Source organism: Charadrius vociferus, unplaced genomic scaffold, assembly GCF_000708025.1.
Source record: "Charadrius vociferus isolate BGI_N301 unplaced genomic scaffold, ASM70802v2 scaffold384, whole genome shotgun sequence".
Lineage (NCBI taxonomy): Eukaryota > Metazoa > Chordata > Aves > Charadriiformes > Charadriidae > Charadrius > Charadrius vociferus.
Window position 1 is genome coordinate 820,722 of NW_009648234.1, and position 24,799 is coordinate 845,520.

Here is a 24,799-nt window from a genome sequence, read left to right on the forward strand (position 1 = left end):
AAGTGGTGGGCCGGGAGCGGCTCTGGCGGCTGAGGGGGAGCGCTGGGGCGGGCGTGAGGGCGGAGGTGAGGGGGCGCGGGTGAGGGGGGACGGTGGGGTGTCTTGGTGAGGGGATATAAAGGAGGGGGAGCGCTGGAAGGGTGTCTGAGGGGGTAAAGAGGGGCGCGGGCGGGGTTGAGGGAGTGCTGAGGGAAGGGGTTGGGCGGGAAAGGGGGTACGGGAGTGCGTCCCGGGAGCGGCCGAGTTTGGGCACCAGTCCCTCGCACAATCGCCTCTCCGTTCCATAACGCGGTAGAGGTGGGGATCAACTTTTGGTGTAGGCCTAAACAAAACCAAAAAAAGGTTTAAGAAAAAAAAAACCACAAAGAAGTCGTGCACGTGGTGTTTAACAGCTTAATTCATGTTGCGCAAAATATAGAAAAAATGCATATTTTTGTGGAACCAAAGTTTCAGTCTGACGTTCTTGAATTCTACACGCTTAACTTAATAGCCAAGAAACTAAATGCAAAAATTGTTAGCGTCTTAATTTTTCCAATTAGTATTAAACTGCTAATGCTTCTTGCAACAGAGCGAAATGATCACAGTGTGGTTGTGCTTAGCATATTGTATACTAATGTGAAGCTTAAGTTTGATAAAGAGTGAAAGCGTAGCCATATATTTTCATACTTGTGAAACACTTCTGTTGCAGATTTATACTGCTGTGCGTTTTTCTTCATAGCTCTGGCCGTTTGTGTCCTATCTCCAGAAAGCTACACAGAAAGGACTTTCCCTTTTCACCACCCTGTTAAACACCTTGTTCCAGGAAAAACCTAGGTTTGGTAGAAGTTTGAGAATGGTAGCAAACTCTTGCTGTTACTAAATACCCATTAAAATCTCCTTTTCTTTTTGGTCTGTGTCTGCAATTGCAGGAGAGCAAAGGCTGACTGAATGTTTCGTAAAGTAAATCAGTAATAATGTACAGACAATCTAAGACTATAAATGCTCCCCTGGAAGTTAAAGAAAATGAGAGTAGATACACGGAAGAGAAGGAAGAGGCCTCTGTCCCTGATCTCTCAAAAGACCAGAAGCTTTGCAAAGTGACTAAATCAAAAGTCGTAAAGGCATCCAAGAAGGAGAATTTAAGTGATGGGAATCAGGCGCAGTTGCAAAAATGCACCCTGAGATACACCAAAGGCCTCGAAAAGGAATCTTACCACAACAAGGAGGATGTTGTTAACTGTCAGTTTACTGAATGCTTTTCTGATACGCTAAGAGGGGATATGGTTGGTGAACACACCTTGCCTTTGAACAGTAAGGAGAATTTTTCAAGAAGTAGACCTGTTTCTTTGGAGGATGAATGCTACTTGATACCTAATAGGCACAAAGCAGAAGAAAAACCTGATTGTGGAATATCAGAGAAACAGAGGAAAAAACCTGCTGATTTTGCAACTGTAACAATTGCTGAATTTGGAATTACTCAAGAAAGTTTTACTAAACGATCTGTAGGTAAGGCTGGAGTGACTAATGACTGTTGTCTCAGAGGAAGATCTGGAGATAATCTAGTCCAACTTCTTATCAAAAGCTTCAATTTAGGTCAGGTTCAGGTTGTCTGGCAGAGTTTGAATGTGCCCAAGGATAGGACTGCGGTATGATGTTGCTGTAATTCCATATTTAACTTTGTTCTGCCCAGTTGATTAGGTGTCAGTGAGTTTCACAGGTGAGTAGTAAGACAAATTCTGCAAGTATTGGTAGACAGTTTCTTAACTAGCAGTTGAAAAAATAAAAGAAAGACAGCTCCTCGCTTGGTATACAGTTTAGTTAATATTTAACTTACTTTTAGGAAGTTAATTTGCTTTTGCTTAGGAAGGTTTCTCGAGCTGAGTAGTTAACTTTGAATGTTTTGATAAATAACATAAATCACTCTTAAAAAATAAAATTACCCTTTTTAAGCTTTAGATATTCTTACAAAGAAATTTCTCTTCTCTTTTTTTCTCTTTTTCTTCTCCTGTCCCCATTTCAGGGAAGTCTCCGACTTCATTAAAACTTAGACGAAGATCAGCAATTGGAGTGCGAGGCTCACCAGAACATAACACCCTTATTCAATACCTTGCCCAACAAAGAAGCAACAGGCAAAAAGAAGCTTTTACACAGGTGAGAGTCTCTCAAATATCTGATGTGTCTGTTTAATTCCCCCCAGGAATGAACGTATGCTGGCAGAAAAAGAAGACAAGTCTCAGGAAGAAGCCAGTAGAAGGAATAAACATGGCCTAAATTTTGTTTACTCCCTTTGGACGCTTTAGAATAAGGGGATGTTGGAGGTTTTGTTTGTGTAGACTCTGGAGTCTTTTCTCCGTGTCTATCTTGCTTATGTATTTTAACTTTTGTTTATTGTAATCTTTACTTTCCTGCATTTGCCGTGTTTGACTTTTGGTGAATTAAAGTGTTGGTATTTCAAAATGAAGCAAATATTAGAAGTGACTTGTTTTTTCATCAGACTTGTTCTTAACTCAAGCTAGCATAGGCTGTCAGAAAACAAATTCTGGATATGGTCTAGAGGGACAGATTACGAAAGGCAGTAAAACTTAACAAATTTCTTGATACAGTTCTTTTCTTTCATATTCTTGCCATGCGACTAAAATTGCAGCCAGATTACATACAGGATCTGCTGCTTCTCTGAGTTTGTTTTATGCCAAACTGCAAATCCAAAGTAATAAAGCCCATGTCATCTTGGGGAAAAAAAGTCTCATGAGGTTACTTTTGTTTTAGCAGGTTAGTCCTTTTAAACATGAAAATGTCAGGTCATTGAAGGACAAGATAGATGCCTTTCAAACATCTTTCAAATCAGTACAAGAAGTTAAAGAGGAGACTGGCTTCTCTGGACTGTCACGAGTGGATGATGCTTCCCAGGAAGCAGGCCCTTGTAAGTTGATTATATTTCTGGGTCAACAATTTATCTTAGACATCAGGTCTTCCTTTAGGCCAAAAAGTATAAAACTACAAGCATTTAATATAAAACAAAGAAATCTTCTTTTATAAGGATTGGCACAGGTTTTCTTTGTGTTTGGTTTGAGGTTTTTTTGTTTGTTTAAATGTATCTTATTTCTTAGTGCATCCTCAATAGGGTTTTCTCAGAATAACCTCTGAAGAAAAATGAAGACTAGTACTTTTTGTGACTGTTTTCTTAGTTTCACTTTCTAGATTTATACCCTTCAATTTACTTTTCACTAAGCATTAGTGTTTTCACACTTTTTCCATGAAACTGAGAACAATTTCTGTGAGAACTGGTTTTAGCTGTTGTAACTGTTAGCTCTCTTGATCCTGATGTGCAGACTTTTGTTTAATAACTTTTATGTGCAGTAATTTTAGAAATCACATCACATTACATTACTGTGGCATTAACATCCTTATTTCTTAATGAAAATAAAGTATTGCAAAACCAAGTCAGGGCAGTACTGTTATAACTGTGAGAAGATGATAGTGTAAAACAAACTACAATGCTTTACTTTTCTGGTATTGGTGGTTGTCTTAACATTTATATGAAAAGAATAACTTGCTTTGATTTGAAGATTTGGTAATGATATTTGCAATGTAGAGGTAAAAAATGCACGTGTTTTCTTTTCCCTGACTAGAAAATTACCTAGCTTTTTGAATCTCACCCTCCTTTTGGTGAAGAAACACAAAAATAGCATTCATTGAAAAATCTGAAGTTTGTCTTTGTGATTTGTTGTTTGAATTTTGTTTTGTTTTTAATTGATGCAGCTCAGAACAAAGTACCATCTACAAAAGAGCAGAACCCGCATCAGTGCTGTGAAAAGTTTATGTCAGACAACAGTGGAGCTGATTTGAAAGAAAATTTAAGGCAAAATTTGACCAACAGCAGTGAGTCTGATACCAAGATCTGCACCATCTTGTCTTCATGCCAAGATGTGACTGTCGTTGAACCTGCTGCTGCTATTTCCAAGGTATTTTTGTAATTATGGGCAAAGAACATGGAGAAAACAAATAGCACAGCAAATCTCACTTCTAAGAATTTTACTTCTGATTATGACAGGTCAAAGGAAGCAAAATCTGGCATGGGCACTGATTCATTTGGACTGACAGTGAATACAGCCTAACCTCAGATACCTGCTGCTGGTTCTTCTGAGGCTGCACTCAGTTTTCTTTTATGTGCAAAAGTCCAGTGTGGATGCTATAGGCTATTCTAGTCAATAAGATTATATTCTTTTCTGATAATCCCATGGAGGACCTTGTTTTATTCTATTAATAAAGTTTAAATAGGTCTTAATGCTTTCGAATCCACAGCTGTAACTGTGAGATATCTAATTCACAGATCTAGCAAATACAGCTTTTTCCAGATGTCAAAAGCAACTTTATTGATCACTGGTATGACTGTGAATGCAATTTTTAATCTTTTTCTTATATCTGTTTGGCAGTGATTTGATATTCCATGCAAAAAAAAAAAAAGGATGTACTTGTATACAGATGGAGAGGTTAATTTGTCTTCTATATAAATATCTCTAGTGATCCTTTTTTATTAGTGTTGTATATAAAAACAGCGAAGATGGGGTCCATTTTGCTAGGTGTGTCCTCTGATGCTGCTGGACCTAGCAGCTTCTGAGTTGTAAAGCAGCTGTGATAGTGTAACACCTGTAGGGAGGTTAGGAAGAAACTTCCTAAATTAGTGGTTAAAATGTACGTGTTTTTCATTCCATCTCTTTTTAATTTCTGATGCCTAATCCTTTTAAGCATTTAGCCTTGGTGTTTTGGGAAAATAAATTCAACTACATTAGTGGATGATTGAGAACTGAAATCCTTGTCTATGGGATTAAAAAAACTCAGTAGGTCATGGTATATTAAAAGGCAGCATTTGCAAGTAGTTTTTTATTCCTTTATCATGTTGTGTGGGTGTATATATAAATAGATACTATATACATATATATAATCCTCTAACGTTTTCTCCAGGAATGGGTTTATGAGCAACATAATCCTACTAAGTCGTTGGAGGCTGTTCTAATTAGAGATATCTTGGAAACAGGCCATGGTAAGAGGATTCATGACTATTATAATCTTTGTTATATTCTCATTAGAAACTAAGAATACTTAAATATTTGTAAGGAAATGTTTCGTAAGCAGTCATCCTATGTCTGTCGTCTTGTCTACAATTTATAATGCAGTAGAAACCTGATACAAGTTTGACATAAAGGCTGATGAGGGAACAAATGAAAAAAAAAGTACTAAAAAGTACTGCAAATAACGATGTCTCCAAGTGCTATTGCAGAGGAGGCTCAAGGCCCAGTTTAAAAACTGAATTCAGAGCTTGTTCAGTAGAGCATAGCAATAAACATGTTTTTACTTAAGGACAATTCATAGGAAGGAAGTAGCTTTTATAAGAAGAGCTGAAATATTTGGAAAGTGGGGTATGACCTCTTGGGTGGTATATTAGCAGTTTGATTCTGATAGAAAAAGCAAGCTCAAACTGAGACACAGGCTGGGAGTAATTGTTTAGGGTTTTCCTTAGTTTTGCTAGTCAGGCCATTTTTAGGGAAAAGTATAGGTGAGTATTTCATGCCTGTGAAGGAGGAAGGGATGTTAATGTACAGAGTCCCTCTCTGAACACTACAGAATACAATTTTTTTCCCAGTTTACACAGACAAGAGAGAAATCCTTATGCAGAATGTCTTTTCCTTCATGCAATGCTCACTTTTTACTTTTGTATGTTTTGTAAATTTCTCAAAATACAAAATGTAAATGTGTCACAATAATAGCAGAAATTTAGAAATGAGTGGATTTTTTTGGGATGTTGATGCAGAGAATCTATGGAGATGCATAGGTTTATAGTTCATCTTGCTAATAGTAACATTTTCTCAAGTTTACTTCAGTCTTTAATTGTTACATGTTTCTATTTGCTCTAAAGATTTCAGTTCTGACCACATCACTAAAGATGTTAGAAGTAATATTGTATCAGATCTAAGCAGAAAGAAAGTTAGTTTTGGGGAAGAACTGAGCCTGGAACTATTTGATGAAAGCAAGCCACCTATCACACCACTACGAACAACGGGAAATATTTCATTAAATGAACATACACAGTGTGGCTCCCATCTGCGATCTGTGTTGAAGAAAACGCCCATGAAGCAACTAATGGATAGCATGAAGGTTAGTTGACTGACTTATATAGAGGTTCTAATACTAAGGATGAACTTCTGCAGTCATTGTTGAACTACCAGAAGTTGAATCACGGTTAAAGATACTTTTTGACTAATTGACATGCATCTGAAATAATTTAATGCTATCAATGGATATCTGTTTGCCATTTGGCGATCTTGGAAGCTTTGTTTGATGCTTTCATGTTATGAGAAGATCCGTATGTGTGTTGTTGAGTTTCATTCATTTGGAAAACAAGTAGGTTTTTAAGCAATGGGACTGATTATTATATGCTTACCAAAAAGTTTATTTTCACTTTTGATTTGAACAAGGACAATATTTTAATTAAATGGTATTGAATCACTGAAATTTGATAGGAATACTCAAACGATGCAGCTGACAGAGGAGGTGAATCTCTCGCAGTCTCCAGTTGTGCAAAAATCTTTGAAGCCTTGCAAACAGGTCAGATTCTCCTTTTGTTTTTTAAATAGGCAGATGTGGGATCATAAGGTTTTGCCTCATTGGTAAATCTGAAGAACAATATGCATTAACCACCACTGAACTATCTCATGTGTGGCATGAGATATGTGAAGTGGAAAATAAGGCTGCCAAGTAAAATAATGTCTATTAAAAAAAAAAAAAAATCCCACCCCAAAACTTCAGAAAGCCTCTAATAACAGAAGAGGATCACGTGTATTTCAAGAAATTTTACACTTGTCAACTGGAACTTATGGAGGAACTAGTCATTTCTAGTCTTCTATTTTCTTTCTTCTTTAATTCTTGATACTGTAATAAAGCTATGGTGAAAATTGTGGTTGAATCCACAGGACAGGTAAAGGTGGTATTTTGCTGTTTGGGTGGTGGTGGGGTGATTTTTAGGAGCATATTAAGAACTGTAAAAAGACTTTGAAAAGTCTTTGCTCTATGGAGGTTCCATTTTAAATTCACTAAGAAGCCTATGTATTTTATTACAATTAGAGGAAACTGAAGGACATAGGTCTGAAAAGCCAAAGAAGAAAAGAGTTACTTTTGGAGAAGCTCTAAGCCCAGAAATATTTGATGAAACTTTGCCTGCAAATACTCCATTGCGCAAAGGAGCAACTCCTGTCCGTCATTCAGGGTTACAAAGTAATAGCCCTTGTGCAAGGGCAAGCCTCATGGAAGAGCCATTATCCCGGCTGAACTTTGATTGCGATGATGTAAGTTTCTTGTTGGTGTGGGTTTGGTTTTTTGGTTGTTTTGTTGTTAGGTTTTTTTACTATAAAAACAACCTCTTAGTCTCTGTGAATGTTAAATTTTTGTTTAATTTTCTCCCCAGTCTGCTTGGTTTTGAAAAGAAATTGTTAAAATATTAAAATACAGTCTCCTTGAATCTTTAGAATGACATTGGGAAATTTTTCTTTTGCTTTATGAATTCTAAATAGCATTTTGGCCTGTAGAGCTAAATTGAGTACTGGTAGCACATGAAATGGTTTTGCCTTGGCTTATTCATGTACTTTTGATTTTGTATTTCTTTTTACTTTATATAGCAAATGAGTATTCTTTAAAAATAAAAAAAAAATATATTGCCTGACTGTTCCAAACACTAATGGACCAGTTTTTTTTCAGTATATGTCTGGTATAGCATATTGCCAAAAATTTAACTACTTTTGTTTAAAGGAATGTGTTGAGCCTCTTCAAGAGTTAGTGGAGGGTCCTGTTGCTGCAGAAGACCTCTTACCCGTTGAAAATGAAGAAGGTACCCCCAACTTGTATTGTTGTCATTAGATAATGCATCTTTCTGTATCTGAAAATTGAGAGATGACACGGTTTGTTGTTTGTTTTTATATAGGGGATTTCAATTGCACTAAAATGTAAATGTTCTTACGAAATTTCTTCTAAAGGTCTTTGCAGTAGCTGTAGTGTTTACCTGTTGTTTAGGTTAACTGGATGTTATTTGACCTCGTGGTATTTTTCTGTCAAAGTGGCTGATCTAATTAGATTTGCTGCTTTAAGCAGTTGGGCTTATAATCTTGATTCTGATATTGTAGTTTTGATGCTTTTGAAACAGCAAGCAAGACAACACCAGAAAAAATTGAAAGGGGGTTGTGCATGTGTATGTGTGTATCTCTATGAAAGCTCTGTAAGTGCCAATTATTTTGTTACCAAATCTGCACAAGTTTTGTTTTCCTGCGTTTTGTAAAACAAGATGTTTTTTTAATCTTGCCATGTTTGATAGTCCTCAAGACTAAGTTACTAGTTACTCAAGACTAAGATGACTGAACACCCTGTGCATGTTAGAAATCATGTAGATAATTTCCTCAAAATGTGATTAACTTTTTTTTGAAACTGAATCAACGTTCTTTTTTTCTTCATATGTAATAGCAGAAACGGACAAATCTGATATGATAACAACTCGTTCTTCTACTAAAAGGAAGGTAAATTTCTTTAGTGATGATGTTTTTTTTTGGTTTTTTAACAATTCTGCCCCAAGAAGTTATCTTTTATACCTTCTAATGCTTATAAGAGTTTTACAGCCTCAGATGTGAGGATTGTATGTATCCAGGTATATGGAAATACCTCATGTTAGCGCAGGTAATTGTCTGAAGGAAATCTCATTTTTGAGTAAAAGTGGTTTTCCAGTTATTAAAAGCATTTTTGGTTATAGCTGATACTTAAACTTACTACTGAATTTTCCAGGAACTTTCCCAAACAGTCTGACAAAATATAGAAGAGATTTATTCATAGACTTTCATTCCTAAGATCAGGGGCTTCACTCATGGGAATCTAAAAACTTATAATCACAGAAAATTGAGGAGAATGGGAACAAAGTTTTCTGTCTAATTTTTCTATTTGGTTTCATTTCTCTGAGACATGGGAACATGAGATAGGGTGATGAAGTCAAGTTTATTCTGCAAACTGTGATGACTTCAGTATCACTGAAAATGTTGTGTTCCCAAGTCCAGTGCTAAAGATTTCAGTCCCGTTAACCTTTTTGTGAACTTTTTTGTCTGCTAGCCATAAGGCAGGCAGAATATTATACGTGTATCTCTTCTGGTTGCTGGAATTTAAGGTGCATAGAATTTATTGTACAACAATTTCTGTAAGAAGTGCTTTCAGACTTCAGTATCATACAGTTCTAGTGTGCTTTATTGGAGTGGGAAGGCAAAAAAAAAGTAATATGAAAAAAGTAACCCACCTTCTCTGAAAGAAGCAGCCGAAGATGAAAATTTACTATTTTCTCATTGGAATCTCCGTTCTGTGCAAATATATTGTACTGTATGAAGAGACTACCTGTATGAATCTTAAGTTCCAGTTGTGAGTGTCTATCTCCTATGACCTCATATATGAAATAACGGAGACTAGTTACAATGTGATTCTTACGACTATTGGTCTGTGGTGTATTTTTAAAAAAATCAAGTGTAAGTGTATGCATGTGCACATACACATGCACTCCAACAACTTCATGTTCCTCAACAGTGTAGCACAATTTCAGAGGGGACTGATTTTAGCATCTCAAGAGCTACAAATACTAAGAATGGTAAAGATGCTAAAAATCCAAGAAAGAACAAGTTTCAAAGACAGAAGAATATGACTACATCTGCTGCCAAAAAGACACAAGTAAGTGACAGCTCAGTGCCACTGGTGAACACTGGCTTTATTTCTCTATCCAAGTGTCTCTTCTTGTGTGTTTTATGTGATTGTTTTAATCTTTGTGGTAAAGATTTTCTAAAGGGTGTTATGTCTCCTGTGCCTGCCGGTATTCTCTTCATGCCTATCTTGTTTTCCTACACTTACTGACACACGCCTCTTTCTTACTGCTTGTCAGCGCTGACAAGCAGGGTTTAAATACTTGTAGGGCAAAAAGGATACTTTATGGAGGTGAAGGGGGAGGTCACTTTTCAGACCTCAGGGACAGAAAAAGTTTATGGTTCTCTTACCAAGTGTATGCACCAGTAGTTCTTTGAACTTACCCGGTTAAGTGCTAGTTGAGTATTGTAAAGGTGTGAGACGTCTAAAAGATTTTTGCTTTCATGTATTGGATTGGAAAGCACATACTCCTTTTCAAACTAAGCATGAATGAATGAAGTGTAGTTTTGAGCTGGAAGACTAATTTCTTTGCCTTCTCGATTTGGTTAAATGAAACAAAAATCAGACTTCATGTTTGAGAAGTAACTCCCCTTTGCTTTGAGTTTTTAAGTTAATTGATAGATGGCAGAGTGAGTGGAACTTTCATTTTAGGGGAAATAATTGTTATCCATCAAAATACAATAATGGTGTCACTTATTTGTTGGAAAATACTGTACAGGATCATTACAATCACATTGTGCTCTATTCAGTCTTCTCAATCTTTTCAGAAAATAAAACACACAAGCTATGGGAAAAGAAGAAAGAAAAAAGTAAAAAAATCTTTATATGGCGAAAGAGAGATGGCTTCTAAGAAACCTCTTCTCAGCCCTATCCCTGAAATTCCAGAGGTTTTCTCTTCTGCCTCATCTCCAAACTCATCAAAGGCAAATGTGTATTTTTCAGGTAATGTTGGTTTTAGTTTCATTTTGCTGTGCTCTTTCTGTTGCTTCCGATTTTTTATTTCAACACTTAAATAAAAAAAAAAGTTGATAGTTATCTTGAGTTCTGTGCACAGGTAAAGAGCCCAGTATACATTTTTTCCTTTTAATTGCGTCCGAAACAGTAGAGTCCAGAGGATCTAATAGATTCATAATCTCCAGCTGGATAAATTTAACTCTTGTTGGACTCTGTGGTAAAGCTGACCAAAAAAAAGCACCTCTCTGTACCTTGACTGTATGCTGGTATTTTCATAGTATTTAAAACTGGTAAGTTGAGCATGAATAATTAAGGGATGTGTAGTACCTTTCTGTTTGTAGTGTGTTTTTTGGTTTTGTTTTTTACACTAGTTATCTGCAAGGGTTGTTTAGAATGTTACTTTTATGTAAGCAAAATACTGTAAAGCTTTTGTTGTGATATTTAAAAAAAGCTTTTCTATGTTCAGAAGTAGAGTCAAGTAACCAATGTGTTTATTCTAATTCAGAGGACCTATTTTTAGGTAATACCAAATTCAGGAATGCTCGCAAGGATGTTCACCGGAAGCCAGTGGTTGAAAGAATGAGTGGGGAAGACATCTCTGCAGTTCATATGTATTCAGGCTCGAAGGACCTGGACACTGTGGAAGCCAGCAGCTCCAATGATGCAGTGTTTCAGGTGTCAGATGGTGATCTGATGTCTGTTTCTGGCGTTGATCATAAGGTAACTGAAATGCTTAAGGATACTGCTAGAAAATGAGTCATAATTGTGCTTGATGTTGTTGGATCAAAAAAGAAATGTTTTGGGGGAAGAAAAAACCTAACTCTAAGAGTGATTAAACACTGGAGCAGGTTGCCTGGAGGAGGCTGTGGAATCTCCATCCTTGGAACAAGGTATTCAGAACTCAGCTGAGCAAGGCCTCAAGCAATATAAGCTTGGCCCCACATTGGAGCAGATCGCAACATACGGGGTTCTGTGTGTTGGTTGGTTGGGGTTTTTTGAGAATGACTAGGCTTGGTGAGGAACACAGTAGCTGTTCCTTAGTTGTCAGCTGTTTGAAACCAGTTTTTTGTCGATTACCTCTTGCCTATATTATAAAAAAAAATATTTTTTTTTTTTCAGTTTTCAACCATTGTGCCTGATGCAAAGTGTGGTTTTGATACATCTGACTATTTCCAACAAGCTAAAGAGACTGAATGTGTAAAAGAGGCAAAAGAAAGTGGTTTCTTGATAGAAAATGAGAAATTAGAAGGAAATCTCCTAAATAAGGCAGAGCGGCTAACCAGGCTAGAATTTCTGGAGCAACAGGACACTATTGTATGTGAGGGTGCCCAAAGAACTCAGTGTCCACAAAAAGATTCTATAAGAGGTAGTCCACGAAGAAGAAGAAGAAGTAGTGCGATCTATTTTCCTCCTGTTGAAAAATTGGAAATAACTGGAAACAGCCCTCCAGTTCCTTATTTTAATGTGGAAGAAGTCTTATCTGTTCCTCAACTAAGAAATGACTCATTAGAGCCTTTTAGAAGACAGAGCGATAACAGTGGCAAAAAAAGTGTGAGGCGCAGCATGAGATTATGTAAAGATGCAGAAATTGAAGGACTTGCATGGATTCAGGTACCAAATGAGACTCAAAAGAATCCTCCCCTTCTAGCTTCTGCTTGCAAAATCAGGAGAAGAATAAGCGCATCCATCCTTACAGAATCTGAGAATATTCACCATAGAGAACAAAATTTCATCCAGTTTTCAACACCAGGGAAGGAGAACAATGACTCTGTTAATCTTGCTGATGATCCTTGTGAAACATGGAGGAGGTGCGTATTAACACCTCAAGAAACAAGAAATTGGTCTCAAACTCGGAAAAGGAGCATAACAAATTCTGTATGTAGGAAGATCAGAAGTAACCAAAAACACTATGAAGAAGTAGAAATACCTCTTGAAAATAACTCTAACATTTAGCAAGGTTTCAGCTACCTCTTTTCTAAAGTGAAGGTCAGTATTAGATTCTTATGTTCTCTCTTTCTTAAGTGCTGTTTTCTTCTCTCTCCTACTTATGTTTCCTTACTTACTATTTCCTTGTTCATTTTCTGGATAACTTAGAACTGATTTTCCTTGCCTTGATGCCTAAAATGCTTCAAGATCAGAACTGCATGGAAGACCTAGCTTGGCTCAGAGCATTGGTCTGGTAGACAGTAATGGCAGGTAATCAAGAGGATAAAAAATTTTTCTTCCTTGAACTGAATTTGACATCACCTCTTTGTTGTAGTCTACATCCTTGCTCACATGTTTTCATGCTTTAGTGATGTCTGTAAAGCAATAGCAATTAAATACTGCTGATATTATAAAAACCTTGATAAATGACTGACTTTCTCTGCAACACCAAGTTCAGTCATTTCAAGAAGACAAAGACCTTTTTTTCTCAGCTGAAAGGATTTCTCCTAGGGGTTAGTGAATTCTGTTGCAAGATATAGCAGTAAGACAATACATAAAATTTAAATAATGTTTATGCGTGCATTTGTATGCATTTTATCACAGTCTGGGATTTTCCTGTGTTTTGATAAATGGTTACAGTTGTGGTAGCTACGTAGTAGTGTGGGATTTATGCCTTTGAAACTTAGTCATGATTGTTAGACTGGATGTGTTTTGTAGACCATCTTGCTACACTTGCTCTGCTCTCCAATGCACAATCAGTACATAAAGTTGCTGAATGGGACATGGCAGCGAAAGTGTGACTCTCGGCTGTTTTAAGTAAAGAGGAACAAATTTGACAGTTTGAAAATATGGTCTGTGTGACAAGTTACTTTTTAGACGATTGGGAGTTGATACCAATCCATATTTTGCTGATAGGGCTCTTTCCTTTTTTTTTTGAAAGAACAGGATTCAACCTTAAGATTTTGTTATATTTTTGAAGTTTAATTGAAGTAGATGAAACATGAATTTGTCTTTAGTAGTTAAACGGTGATGTTGTAAAGTATGCACTTTCAGCTGGAATTGCTTGAAGTGTTGATGTTTCCCATGTGCTTGATCATTTCTTATAAATTGCTTTTGAAATCTGCATGAATTTTCTTCCAGATTTCAAATATATCCTAAAAAACCCCTTGAGAGTCTCTACAAATAAGAAAGAAATCACTTCTGGCTTGAAAGGGAGGAGTAGAAGGCAGGGAAGCTGTTACTATCTTCTGGAAAGACCTTGTTTTACCTTCTGGGCATGAGCAGGGGGAGAGTTCTATAAGTAAGACTAAGTTTTGTCATAGAAAGAGTTAATGAATTCTGCTCTGGTGTGAAGGTTGGTCATTTTTTAAAAAAACAAAACTAATCTTTTAAATCTTGATTGTATATAACATTAATTTTAAAAAATTAAATTGGCTAAGGAAGGTGAAACATTCATCATACAATAAAGCTGTACTTATTTTTGGACATTTCAAATCTTCAGTGTATGTGTACTAAATACAGTGCATATTATTCAGTAGTTGACCTGTCATCTTACTGTTTTCATTTTTCTAGCTTGAACAATGTAATAAAAAGTGATGACTGTAGGTGGTCTACTTAAACATTTGCTGTTGCTTTCATTTTTCATACTGTTCTGTTTCAGCCCCAATGAAATACCTGTGCCAGCTTGAAGGAAATAGCTTTCTGTTGAAAATGATCTCTTCTGTGACCTTGTTTTTAACATTATTGATGTGGAATAAAATACTTTACGTCCTTGGCTGCTTTTATAAAGCTTAAAAGCAAACAGAACAGTTTCATTTTTATGCATGTTTTACTTTTCTCTACAGATGTCATCAATTTTTCCCAAGACAAGAACTCCTAAGGCAACTTGAAAGAAACTTCACTACTTAAATGCTGTTCATCTTATGCTGCTTTAGAAAAATTACTGAAGTTATCAAAACAGTTTCCTTGTTTTATTTTGGGGTTTGCTTTTGTGTCATGGTGAAAATTTTAGATTTGGAAACAGAATGGCAATAGTTACTTGGGTTTAATCTTTTTGTGATAGCAGTATTTTGGTTTACCAGGAGAGGGCAGTCTGACATGAGGTTTTATGGTTGTAACTGAATTTGAAAATAATACCGTAATGTACAAAATCTTTGAAGAGATACTAGCTAAGGTGAAAATCTAAAGCTCCTTGAGATTAAAACTAATAATAGCTGCTACTTCTAACATTCAAAAATAATCAAACCAGCAACTGAACTCAGCACTGAAATTAATCTGGAAAAGTGAAACACTTATGCACTGTATTCAGGTATGACTCTCTCTATAGAAATGACATTGCATTCTTAAGCACAGTAGAGCACTACAGTTGCAGCTGAGATGTTTGGGTTTACCCAACAGGTTTTAGATATCGAATCTAGCAGTGAGTGAAACCTTTGGAGACTCTGGGTGTCGGGTACTGAGTACCAGACTTGAATAGTTGGGTCAAGTGAAGAGTTGTCCTGGAGGAAGAGGCAATAAACTAGTATGTATGATACTGGAGAGCTTAATCTAAAATGCTGCCTAGAATGTGCTTTTTGTGATGTTGCTGTTCTATGCATCAGTCACAGCAGTGCTAGAAGAAAATTCTCCCTCGAGGTTTCTTGAGTGGATAGGCTAAGTGCACTTTAGATGTGAAGTGAAGTGTAAGTAAAGTCAGAAATAGAAGAGCGAGGGTAAGGAGAAGAAAACAAAGCTTGGATTTTCCTCCTGGCACAGCTTGGTTGAAAAGGGTTCTTAGGAATTGTACATAGGTGCTTGATGGCAGTTTTGCCTGGCTTACATGAGGGTGAGCTTGGGACCTACAGAGAAATAAAGAAGTTGCAGTTAACGGGGCTTAATCTGGAGGGGACTTGAGAGGAGGCAAGTCTTCAATTATGCACAAGGTTGTTGTAAGGGAGGGGGGTGTGATAATATGTTCTCCATATCTGTACTGAATTGGACAAGAAATAATGTGTTTAAATTAGAGAAAAATGTCTCTGTTAAACATCAAGAAAAAGTTCCAGCAGCAGAGATAGTTGAGCACAGGAATACATTGCCTCGGGAAGTTGTGGAATCTCCATCACTGGAGGCTTTTAAGAACAGATTAAACAAATATCTGTCAGGAATGACATATGATCCTTCCTAGGGGTAAGGATAGGGCCTGGATGGCCTCTTGAGGTCTCTTCTGGCTGTATTTTCTGATTGCTAGAGATTAGGGTTGCAAGAGGTGATTTGGGACTTGCTTAATAGTTAAGACCTGAGATAGAATCTGTCATGGAATAGGGAGCCGGAGAATTGCTAACGCTGGGGGCTGTTTAGCATGGGAAGGAACTAGGGACTTTGGGAGAGAGCTCTTCATGCAGGACTAACAAAATGGTCTTAGTACTTTAAACATTCAGATCTCATGTGACTCGCTGCTCTTCCTCAGAAGGGTATCACTATAGACTCCTGAAATAGTGTAACCTACAACTTGGTGGCCGTGCTGTTATGCAGGAAGCGTGAACAGCAGAGTGAACAATGCTGTTCCATTTTCAGATTTGCTTTTCTAAAATTGAGTTAACTCAAGCTCTGAATGACCAGCAGCTTCACTATCCCTATTCAATCAACAGAAGAACCTTCTGAAGTGGTCTCTTGTCTTCATTGCCATGTGAGGGTGTAGGAATTAAAATTAAGATATATTGTGTGTGAGTTACGACAGGTCTCAAGAGTCAAGGTATTTTGAGTCTATGTTCTTGGTTTTAGCTGTTAATTGCAGCAATATCTGGAATAGATTTTAATGGTGTTCTGTCACATTAGGTTAGCTTAGTCACTCTAATACAACCTGCAGTTTTATTTGCAACAGAGTCATTGGAGAGAAGAATGCACAAAGTCAGCAGTGTAAAACTGAGTTGTGTTTTAGTTTGATGGGTGAAGCATCACTACGCAGTACGTTAAACTGGGGAGTCGGCTGGTGCAGTCTCCCGGCGTGAAGGCTGGCCTCTGTAGCCTTCGCCTTAATTCACTGTTTGGCTTTTTGTGTAGTACTGAGCTCCATGTCAGTCTGTGTGTTATAGTGGCATCTAAAGAAATCTATAGCGTTGGCCAGTCTCTTTCACCTCTCATTTATTCTCCCTGCTCTTCCAAAAGGAGGCTTTTTCTTGCTATAAAGATTACTTTGTGTTTAAAAGTACTTCACTAACAGTAAGTGCTGTGGTGTATAGCCTTTAAATGGCTTCAAGTAGGGTAATAGCTAGCACTAAGTGTATGTTGCTGCATAATTGCATTTAGCAGATTGGCATGTAATTATCATGCTCTGACTGACATAGAGGACAAGTGGTGGGTCCTACAAAAGACTGATTATTTTGCCGCTCTGTAATTATGATGTCGTTAATAAGCAAGAGTAATTACACATCACTTCTGCTTGCGCTATCCTATGAAGTGAAGTCTTGATACGTTTTCAGATAGCTGAATATCTGACAACTAGCAGTAAAGAATATTTCACAGTTGGAATGGTCTTCGCTTAAATTTGCTTAATGTCAGTGAGCTGAAGATACACAGAACAATATTACTTATACTTGACTTCTTCAGAAAGTCATAAAGGGAAAATGTGAGTATTTTATGGGAATTATTTTATGCCACTATTTTGCCATAATTAAGATGCACATGATTTACAAAAGTGGAGATGACACGACCAACTTTCCTCACATGTGAGTTAACAGACATAAAATAGTTTTCTTAACCTGACACTCATGGTAAGTAGGGGAAAGAAAACAATAAGAATAATATGCGCCTTTTTTTTTTTTTTTTTACTTCAAAATAATCAATTGTAAATAAAGCTTCATCTAGTCTTCAGCTTATTTTTCTCTACTTCCTTCTAAGGAACTGGGCAATAGAAGGGGATACTGAAACACCTAAGTGTGGCATATAAACTTCACTATGGTGGGTTCCTCTAGTCTAGTTGCTGTTTGGAAACGCACTAAAATGTTTGTGCTCTATTCTTCCTTCTCACTCTGAACCCTCTAGCACTCTTATAGTTCGCTTAGACCTGGAAAGACTTTAGTGATGAACTGATCTATGCACAAGGAAGCAAACAGAAAAGCATTGTTAGATCTATGTACAAGGAAATGGAGAAAGAGGAAGAAAAAAATAATCCATTGATGTATGCCAAGTATAGCTTAAGCACACAGGAACAGGAGTGGGCAGTGAAAGAAATTCTGTTTTCAAGTTGCTAACAGGTAGGGAAGCAATGGAAATTAAAAACAAACTTTAAAGAGTAGTTGGGCATTCCCTCAAATTGCATGTTTTTAAAATTAGGAGGTAAACAGTGGAAATCAAAATGTTTTAATTTGAAATAAGGTAAGGTCTAATTTCACTGTGTCCCAGTGGAAAAGATGAAGTTGTGCCTGTGACTTATAGACAAGAAGGCTAATGTATTAGTTTTGTAATTAAGTCCTGTAAATTGTGCATAACAGAGCAATTAACTACTTTAACCAGGCTTTGGAGGGGGAAGAAGAAAAACCTGTGTGCACTGGGAATGAGGGCATGGAACATATTCTCTAACTCAAACCTGAAAAACCTGGTGTTAGTCTTGGGTTATTTCCAGTGACCCCTTGACTCCCATCTTCCTGCCCCCTGCACAGATTTGGAACTGGTCAGCCATTTTTGTTTTTGGAAGGGAGAGGAGACAGATATAATGAATGGCTTTTATTGTGCAATATTTCAAAACCTTTTTGACTGCATTCGGATGGGATGGAAAATGTTCCACCCTGTGCTGCAGCCAAAATAAACAAAACATATTCCCTAAACCTGGATGTGTGTTTCACTCAAACTGGCAGTAGTTAGAGCTCTACTCTTAAACAAGAATTTAGTTTGACAATTTTTAGGCCTTGTTCAGCTGAATGTAACAGCCAAAGAAAATACTTGGGGAAAAAATTAAATAATACACATATTTACAGCTTGCAGGTGGCATTAATTTTTGTGGTTCGTAGTATTTAGTTATAAGAATCCCTGTTAGTTGGGCTATATTGTAGATTTTTAAAAAATATTCTTAATTGTCTTTTTTAAAATTAGGTTTTTTTATGAGAATAGTCATTCTGAAGGAAAATACATTTTATGTAGCTCCCTGATGGGTGATAAATAGTTGTGATTCAAGGCTTTAAAAGTTTAGGGTCTACCAAGAAACTGAAAATTCTACAAACACAAGACCCAGCAAACTAGCAGTAAAACCTCTTGACAGAAGTCTGCTATGGACTGGCTTCCAACTCCACTAAAATTTAGTTTAAATACCCTCTTTATGGTGCAGGCTTACTGCTGGTTTTTAGCATTGCCAATCAGTTCAGTGAAGACCTTGCACCGCGTAAGATAATTCATGTTGTGCAACATGTTTTATAGTCTGAACATCCATATTTACTATTAATAATAATAACAACTTAATTTAGTCACTTATGCCCAGAGGCCTCCAACTATTGTAAAAATGAAGGACTAAACCTAAATTATCAAAAGAGACACCATGCCTGGACAATCCCCACCCTGCAAACAAATCTTTTATTCCTCACGATCTCACCCTGCAAGCAAAAATTCCTTTGAACAAATAATGTGCAAAACTCCTAAGGTTTTTAAGTAGATAAACAAGCCTCAGTTTTAAATTATTATGATTAAGTCATTGAAGATTACAGGCAAGGTATCTCAAAGTCTGAGGAGAAGTTGCAAGAACAAATAGTGATCATTCCTCGAAAGCCCTAATGATGTAGTGAACTAAACAAGCTAACAATTTGAACACTGGGCTTTTTGTTCCCTCTGTGGTCTGGGTTTGGGTTTGTCCTGTTCTTGAATTAAGTTGTTACTCAGTTTCCTTGCTCTTTGTCTTTCATTTATTTGCCAGCACTTGTAACATCAGGGTGAAAAATATGGATCTAATATCGCCATCCATTAAATCAACTCAGTTATACTGAAGACACTTTTGAAGCCATGCTTCACCCTGTCATAAATAACCTGCCTGTATCATACAAACGTTTGGACAAACAAATGCACTTAGTTCCATGGCTAGAAGGTCAGTAATGCTGAATTTTGGTAGTAAATAATATTCACTAATGCAAATCTATTAAGGTTGTAAGAGAATTCATATTTGAACTAGGACTTAGATATTTTGAGCATCCTCGTGTGTGCTATTGGGGAAAAAGTAATTGTGTGGGTACAAATAACGGTGAACAAAAAGGTCATTTTACTCACATCTCAAGAAAAAAATCGCAAGTACCTATGGTGTGTTTTGCAAGGAAAGCTTTGTAAGGTTTATATAAAGGAGTGGGTAATGTGCATGTAGCTTATCTTAATGCTAAGCATTACACAATATGAGCTATGGAATATCAGCCCCAAATGTTCACTTTACATTTGTCTTTTCCATCTCTCCCACTGCTTGCTTCTCACAACAGATAGAGGTCTGCTGTACCTCGCCGAGTTTTCCAGCATCACTGTGTTCCACTGCCTTGGATTTGGAGCGTGCTGCCTTCTGGTCTGCCTCACTTATCTTGCTTCTGTCCTCCCAGTTCTTCTTCCTCTTGCTGAATACTCTGACATCTGGCTCTTGCCAGTCACAAAAAAAAAGACAAGTTGGTTCACCGAGCGATGATCCTAAAAGGGAAGCTAAGCAATTGGTAGCACAGAGAATGTATGCATACACAAGATATTGCAAGTTAAGCAAATGAAGGCATTGCTGCCAGGAACTTTTTCTAATGCTTGGCATAGCGCCTCCTAACAGAGCCACAAAAAGCCTTAGTCACAGCCAGATCTGTGGTGTTAAGTGCTGTGGAATTGCACCTTTGCATAAGAGTTAAAGAGAATGATAAGGTTATAGGCAGAATTAGATATGTGGTTTCATACTGACACGCAGAATAGCCAAAGCCTTAAATTGTTCCTCTTTTATTAGCAAAGAAAATCTCTGCTTCTGAAAATATCTTTCCTCATTCCACTAAGGATCAGCAAGGGCTAGGGGCTCGGGGTGGTAGTTGAGGAGAAGTCTTAAACTAAATCCTAAAACTTTCCGTTTCCATATTTTTAGCCTGCCTTTCTTCTGCTTTCAGTATTGAATGCAGCACAACTAGTATGACCGTGCCAAAAGCTGTTTAAACAATATTAAGATGTTTTCTTCAAACTTCTCCCTAGGAAGATACTCTTTTTCGAGAGGAATGTTTTCCCTGGAGCATTACATCATGAATTGGTTCAGTTCTTGGAGTAAGAAATTGGACCAAATGGTGGAGAAGGTCTCCAGGGGAAACATACTTATGCTGTTAAGTATTCCCACCAGAAAGCTTAGAAACCGCTTACATATTACCATTCTGTCCACATTTAGCCTTTCACCTTACTGCAGCTGAACAGAGGGAAGGGGGGGTGGTTACACTTTTTTAAGGAAACTTGAACCTTCTTTGTTTTTGTCATTACATTTTTCCCTGCTCTTACTGTATCTTGTGAACTGAACTCTGGTAATGGAACGTCTCCTTTTTGACAGTAATGCTGCACAAAGATGCATTTGTTTTGTATGCAAACTGCTAATGAAATCTTAATTAGGAAAGCTTCCTTGGAAAGTCTGAATTTAGAGGTTTTTTGAGGATTAAAATGAGAGGAACCTCTGAGAAGTCCAGAGGATGGAGGGATTTGGGTGGATTAATGGGACAGCAGCCATATGAACAGTGTCTGAGCTGTAACAGTATTGCGTTTCCTCTTGTGTACAGACTGGTTCCCCATCAAAGATGGAGGCACTTGATATGGTTTCCTATATCAAATGAAAATCTGAGAACAAGGAGAAATATACTCCTTTAAATTTACTAGTGCAGATCAACAGATTTATTTTTTTTTTTTAATATGGCAGTTCTACTCTGTAGAATTAGTCTTTGAAAGCTGATAAGCTTGCAATTTCACGAAGGTCCACATTATGTTTTGCAGACAGTTAAGGACTTAAAAGCATATTCCAGGTGCAAGTTGGGTTTGGAAAGTTTTGAATTGTTCATCTTTAGTTCACACAATTGCCTTACAGGATATAAAATGAAAATACACACCAGTGTAAATAAAACTTAGAAGAATAATTTCCTGGACAAACATGTCCCAGGGCAGGACACTTAGTGGTTCATGAGTGGCTTGAATTGGACCGTGGAGCTGAGTTAGAAAGGAGCCTCCTGTGATACTTCTGGGTCATGTTCCCATCGGTATTTTGGGCAAACCATTTTCTACTGCCCTATGTTAGTTTGATGGGCAAAGAGAGGATTTTTGTATCCCAAATCTTTTGTTTGGTGCCATAGAAAAACAAAAACAAACAAAAGCTTAATTAAATTTGTTTTTCTCACTCAAAGGGTGTTATACACAATCATAAGAGGCTGAAGAGAAGGTCAAGCCCTACAGCTGCTTTTTCTATTCCTATTTGATATCTCATCTTTCTGAAGGGTGGGTTTTTTTAAAGAAAAAATCACAGGCAACTTTCACTGTTCATAACAAGAAGGAGCATTAAACTGGTCCAGCTGCTGAGGGGCTGGCACTAAAACTGGCGACTGGAAACTGGCACGGGATTGTAAAAGGTTTCTGCCAAAACATGTTTAAATTATGTAATCATATTAAATACACACTAATTACACTGTGCACATTATTGCTACATTCAGGTTATGAGATCATTCAATAACGCAGTTTATAGTAGACAATGCAAGGTTATCGTAAGAAGAGAGAGACTGTTCTGAAGTGTGCTGAAATTGGTGGAAGTACTCATGTTGGCTGCAGTGGGTTCTAGAAGAGAGCATATAAGTGGTACTGCAGTATTCCAATAGGGGGAAGAGGCATGATTGTAAGATCAGCACTTGGACCCGTTGTCCAGAACCCTGGTGCAACCAGCTATATACATGTTTCATTTCTGCCCTAGAACAAATGCAGCAAAGTTAGTAACAGTGCAGACTTCTGACATTGGCAATTCCCGGTGCTTCTGAAGCCTCCAATGCAGCAGATGGGCTGTTTGGTCTGCAATACTTATGTCATCTCCAGAGCAAGTGACAAGTCACGTTAGTGTTCTTTATTGTTGGTGCTTCTCCGAAAATAAAGCTCAGTCATCTGCACAGCATAATCAGCTATGAGGCTGGACCAGAACTTCTGCTGGAGTTCCCAGTATGCTCCGTGCAAAATAGTAGTCCTGCAAATGTTTCCACTTGGAAATTACCTGGGTTTGGAGAATTTGTGGTCTTAGGAGTCTGAGAGAAACCATCACCAGTAATAAAGTTTAGATTCTACCAACACTTTTATTTTAATTCGCAAACTCATTCCAATTCAAATGTTGTCCTTTGCAGCAGGCCTTTTTTTTTTCCTCTGTCTCTCAGAATATGTGGCTCATAATACACTTCTGCTTAAAAATTCTTAACTCTTACGAATATTTAGTAGAATGGCCACTTAATCTTCCTGCTGCTATTAACAAAATGTAAAAAAGATATATTTACTTTTGCTTCATTCTCGGCCATTTTTTCACTTCAGAACAAACTTTTTAGAACTGATTACACCAGATGATTTAGCGGTATGGCCAAATAGTCCCTGCTTGATTAAGATGGATGGTAGCTGTATTTGGAGCAATAGTAATTAAGACTCCCATGGCAAGGAAGAAAAAATAACAAATTAATCTAATAAGAGCTTATGGGGAGACTCTTAAATTGAAAAGTGTTCTTAAAATCCCAAATTCCATAACACTAGTAAAATCTTAGTTTACTAAAGCTCACAGAATTATTAAACTAATTTATTTTTATTGTATTTGGGTTTATATTTTCATATTTGTACAGTTTTAACTTTAAAAATTATTTAAAATGTAGCGGAAGCTTAAGACCTGGATTTTTCAACACAGAATAGACACTTTCAGTTAAATCACAAATTTTCTTTAGAAAGAGATAAACTGTGTTTGTAGTCTATTTTTAATAGTCTTTTTACCTGATACATGCAGGTGACAAAATGTCTTTCTATCACACAAACATTTCATTTCTAGATTGCATTATCTGTCTTGGTCAGGAATACCATCTCAAAATACATTGCAAATAAAGACTGCATGGTCTAATAAACGTTACGAGGACTCCTAGTCCTGAGCTTGTTTTGCTCATGACATTCTAGAGCTCTCTTGATATTGAACACATCCTTTCGTAGTTTGGTGCCTCAGTTTCTACGTGTGTAAAATGAGATGTCCACTTCTTGAAGGTAGCGGAAAGTGTATTCACAGTGTGCGAAACCTTTGACACAATCACTGAGCTATTATTGTTTTTAACTATCGCTACACCAATTGTATCTCTGTGTTCAGAGGTGAAGCATTTAATGTCTGATGGTCAACAGCATTAATGTTATTGCTGTTCAGGTGCAACTGACAGAAGAAGCCCAAATGATTTAAGGGTGGTACTACTTTTAGAAGAGAGGTGGCTCGTTCAGCTTTTTAAAGTCCTTAAGATAATGTCTTTTATATCTATGATTGATTTATTTGATATTTATGCAGTTGGCAGTGGGATTTGAAATATAACATAAGCACTTCCTGAGATGTCAGTACTCCGATGTTAGTGGTCCGAACAAGGATGTAATTCATATCTGCAGGTGCTTACTCTGGTATCAAACACTTCAATAACATCATGCTTGTGGAATCCAGCGCTCCCCAGTGTCCCATTTGTATCCTGATATGCCCACGTCTTTCCTATGTGTGTTTTTCTTTCTTAAGGAGCTCTCATTTCCTTCAATAGGATATGTTTTATTTCATCCTTTTTCCTGCATTTACTCATATTAATGTCACCGCGTTCACTGGTAATAGCTTGGCTTGGAAATAACCCGTATATCCCTGAAAACACTGGGCCTGAAATTCAATGCCTGTGATACTTTATTAAGAAAGAAGAGATGTTTAAGTGAAGGAAGGTAATCATTTCTTTTTGGACTCTAATTTGATCTAACCCGTTTAAAGGTGCATCAGACATGCTCAACCACAGCCCGATGGTCCTCTGCATTGTTCTGTTGGGCAGTGCTTAAGGGTCCTGGGATGAAAGTTTTCTGGGGCTTTTCTGGGCTGTACGATTTGAAGCTGGATGCCGTCAGAAGAATTTACACTTTTTCTAAGATAAGGAGACTGTAGACACCTTTTAGGCTTCTCTTATGAGAATTTCTTCAGAATGAAAAGGACAGAAGTCAGGTGATGGGTTCTTGCTCGGGAGCAAGTTCTGGGAAAGGACTCCATCGTGGTGGTTAGATCAGCTGA

The 24,799-nt window shown here is 37.3% G+C and overlaps 1 protein-coding gene across 1 annotated transcript; it reads left to right on the forward strand.

Moving 5' to 3' along the window:
* Positions 1–953: 953 nt before the first annotated feature.
* CDCA2 (cell division cycle associated 2) lies at positions 954–12,597 on the forward strand. Its single transcript, XM_009884125.1, has 14 exons — positions 954–1,485; positions 2,000–2,130; positions 2,746–2,899; positions 3,739–3,941; positions 4,942–5,020; positions 5,894–6,132; positions 6,498–6,582; positions 7,099–7,319; positions 7,780–7,858; positions 8,485–8,537; positions 9,580–9,720; positions 10,458–10,632; positions 11,150–11,364; positions 11,764–12,597. Exons 1-14 carry the CDS (start codon positions 954–956, stop codon positions 12,595–12,597), a joined length of 3,141 nt encoding a protein of 1,046 aa, XP_009882427.1.
* The last annotated feature ends 12,202 nt before the right edge of the window (positions 12,598–24,799 follow it).

Excerpts from the sequence above, each read along its gene's own strand:
- CDCA2 (XM_009884125.1), top strand. The coding sequence starts at position 954 with ATGTACAGACAATCTAAGACTATAAATGCTCCCCTGGAAGTTAAAGAA. Across the intron at positions 5,021-5,893 it reads TATCTTGGAAACAGGCCATG|ATTTCAGTTCTGACCACATC; the intron begins GTAAGAGGATTC and ends TTTGCTCTAAAG. Across the intron at positions 9,721-10,457 it reads CTGCTGCCAAAAAGACACAA|AAAATAAAACACACAAGCTA; the intron begins GTAAGTGACAGC and ends CAATCTTTTCAG.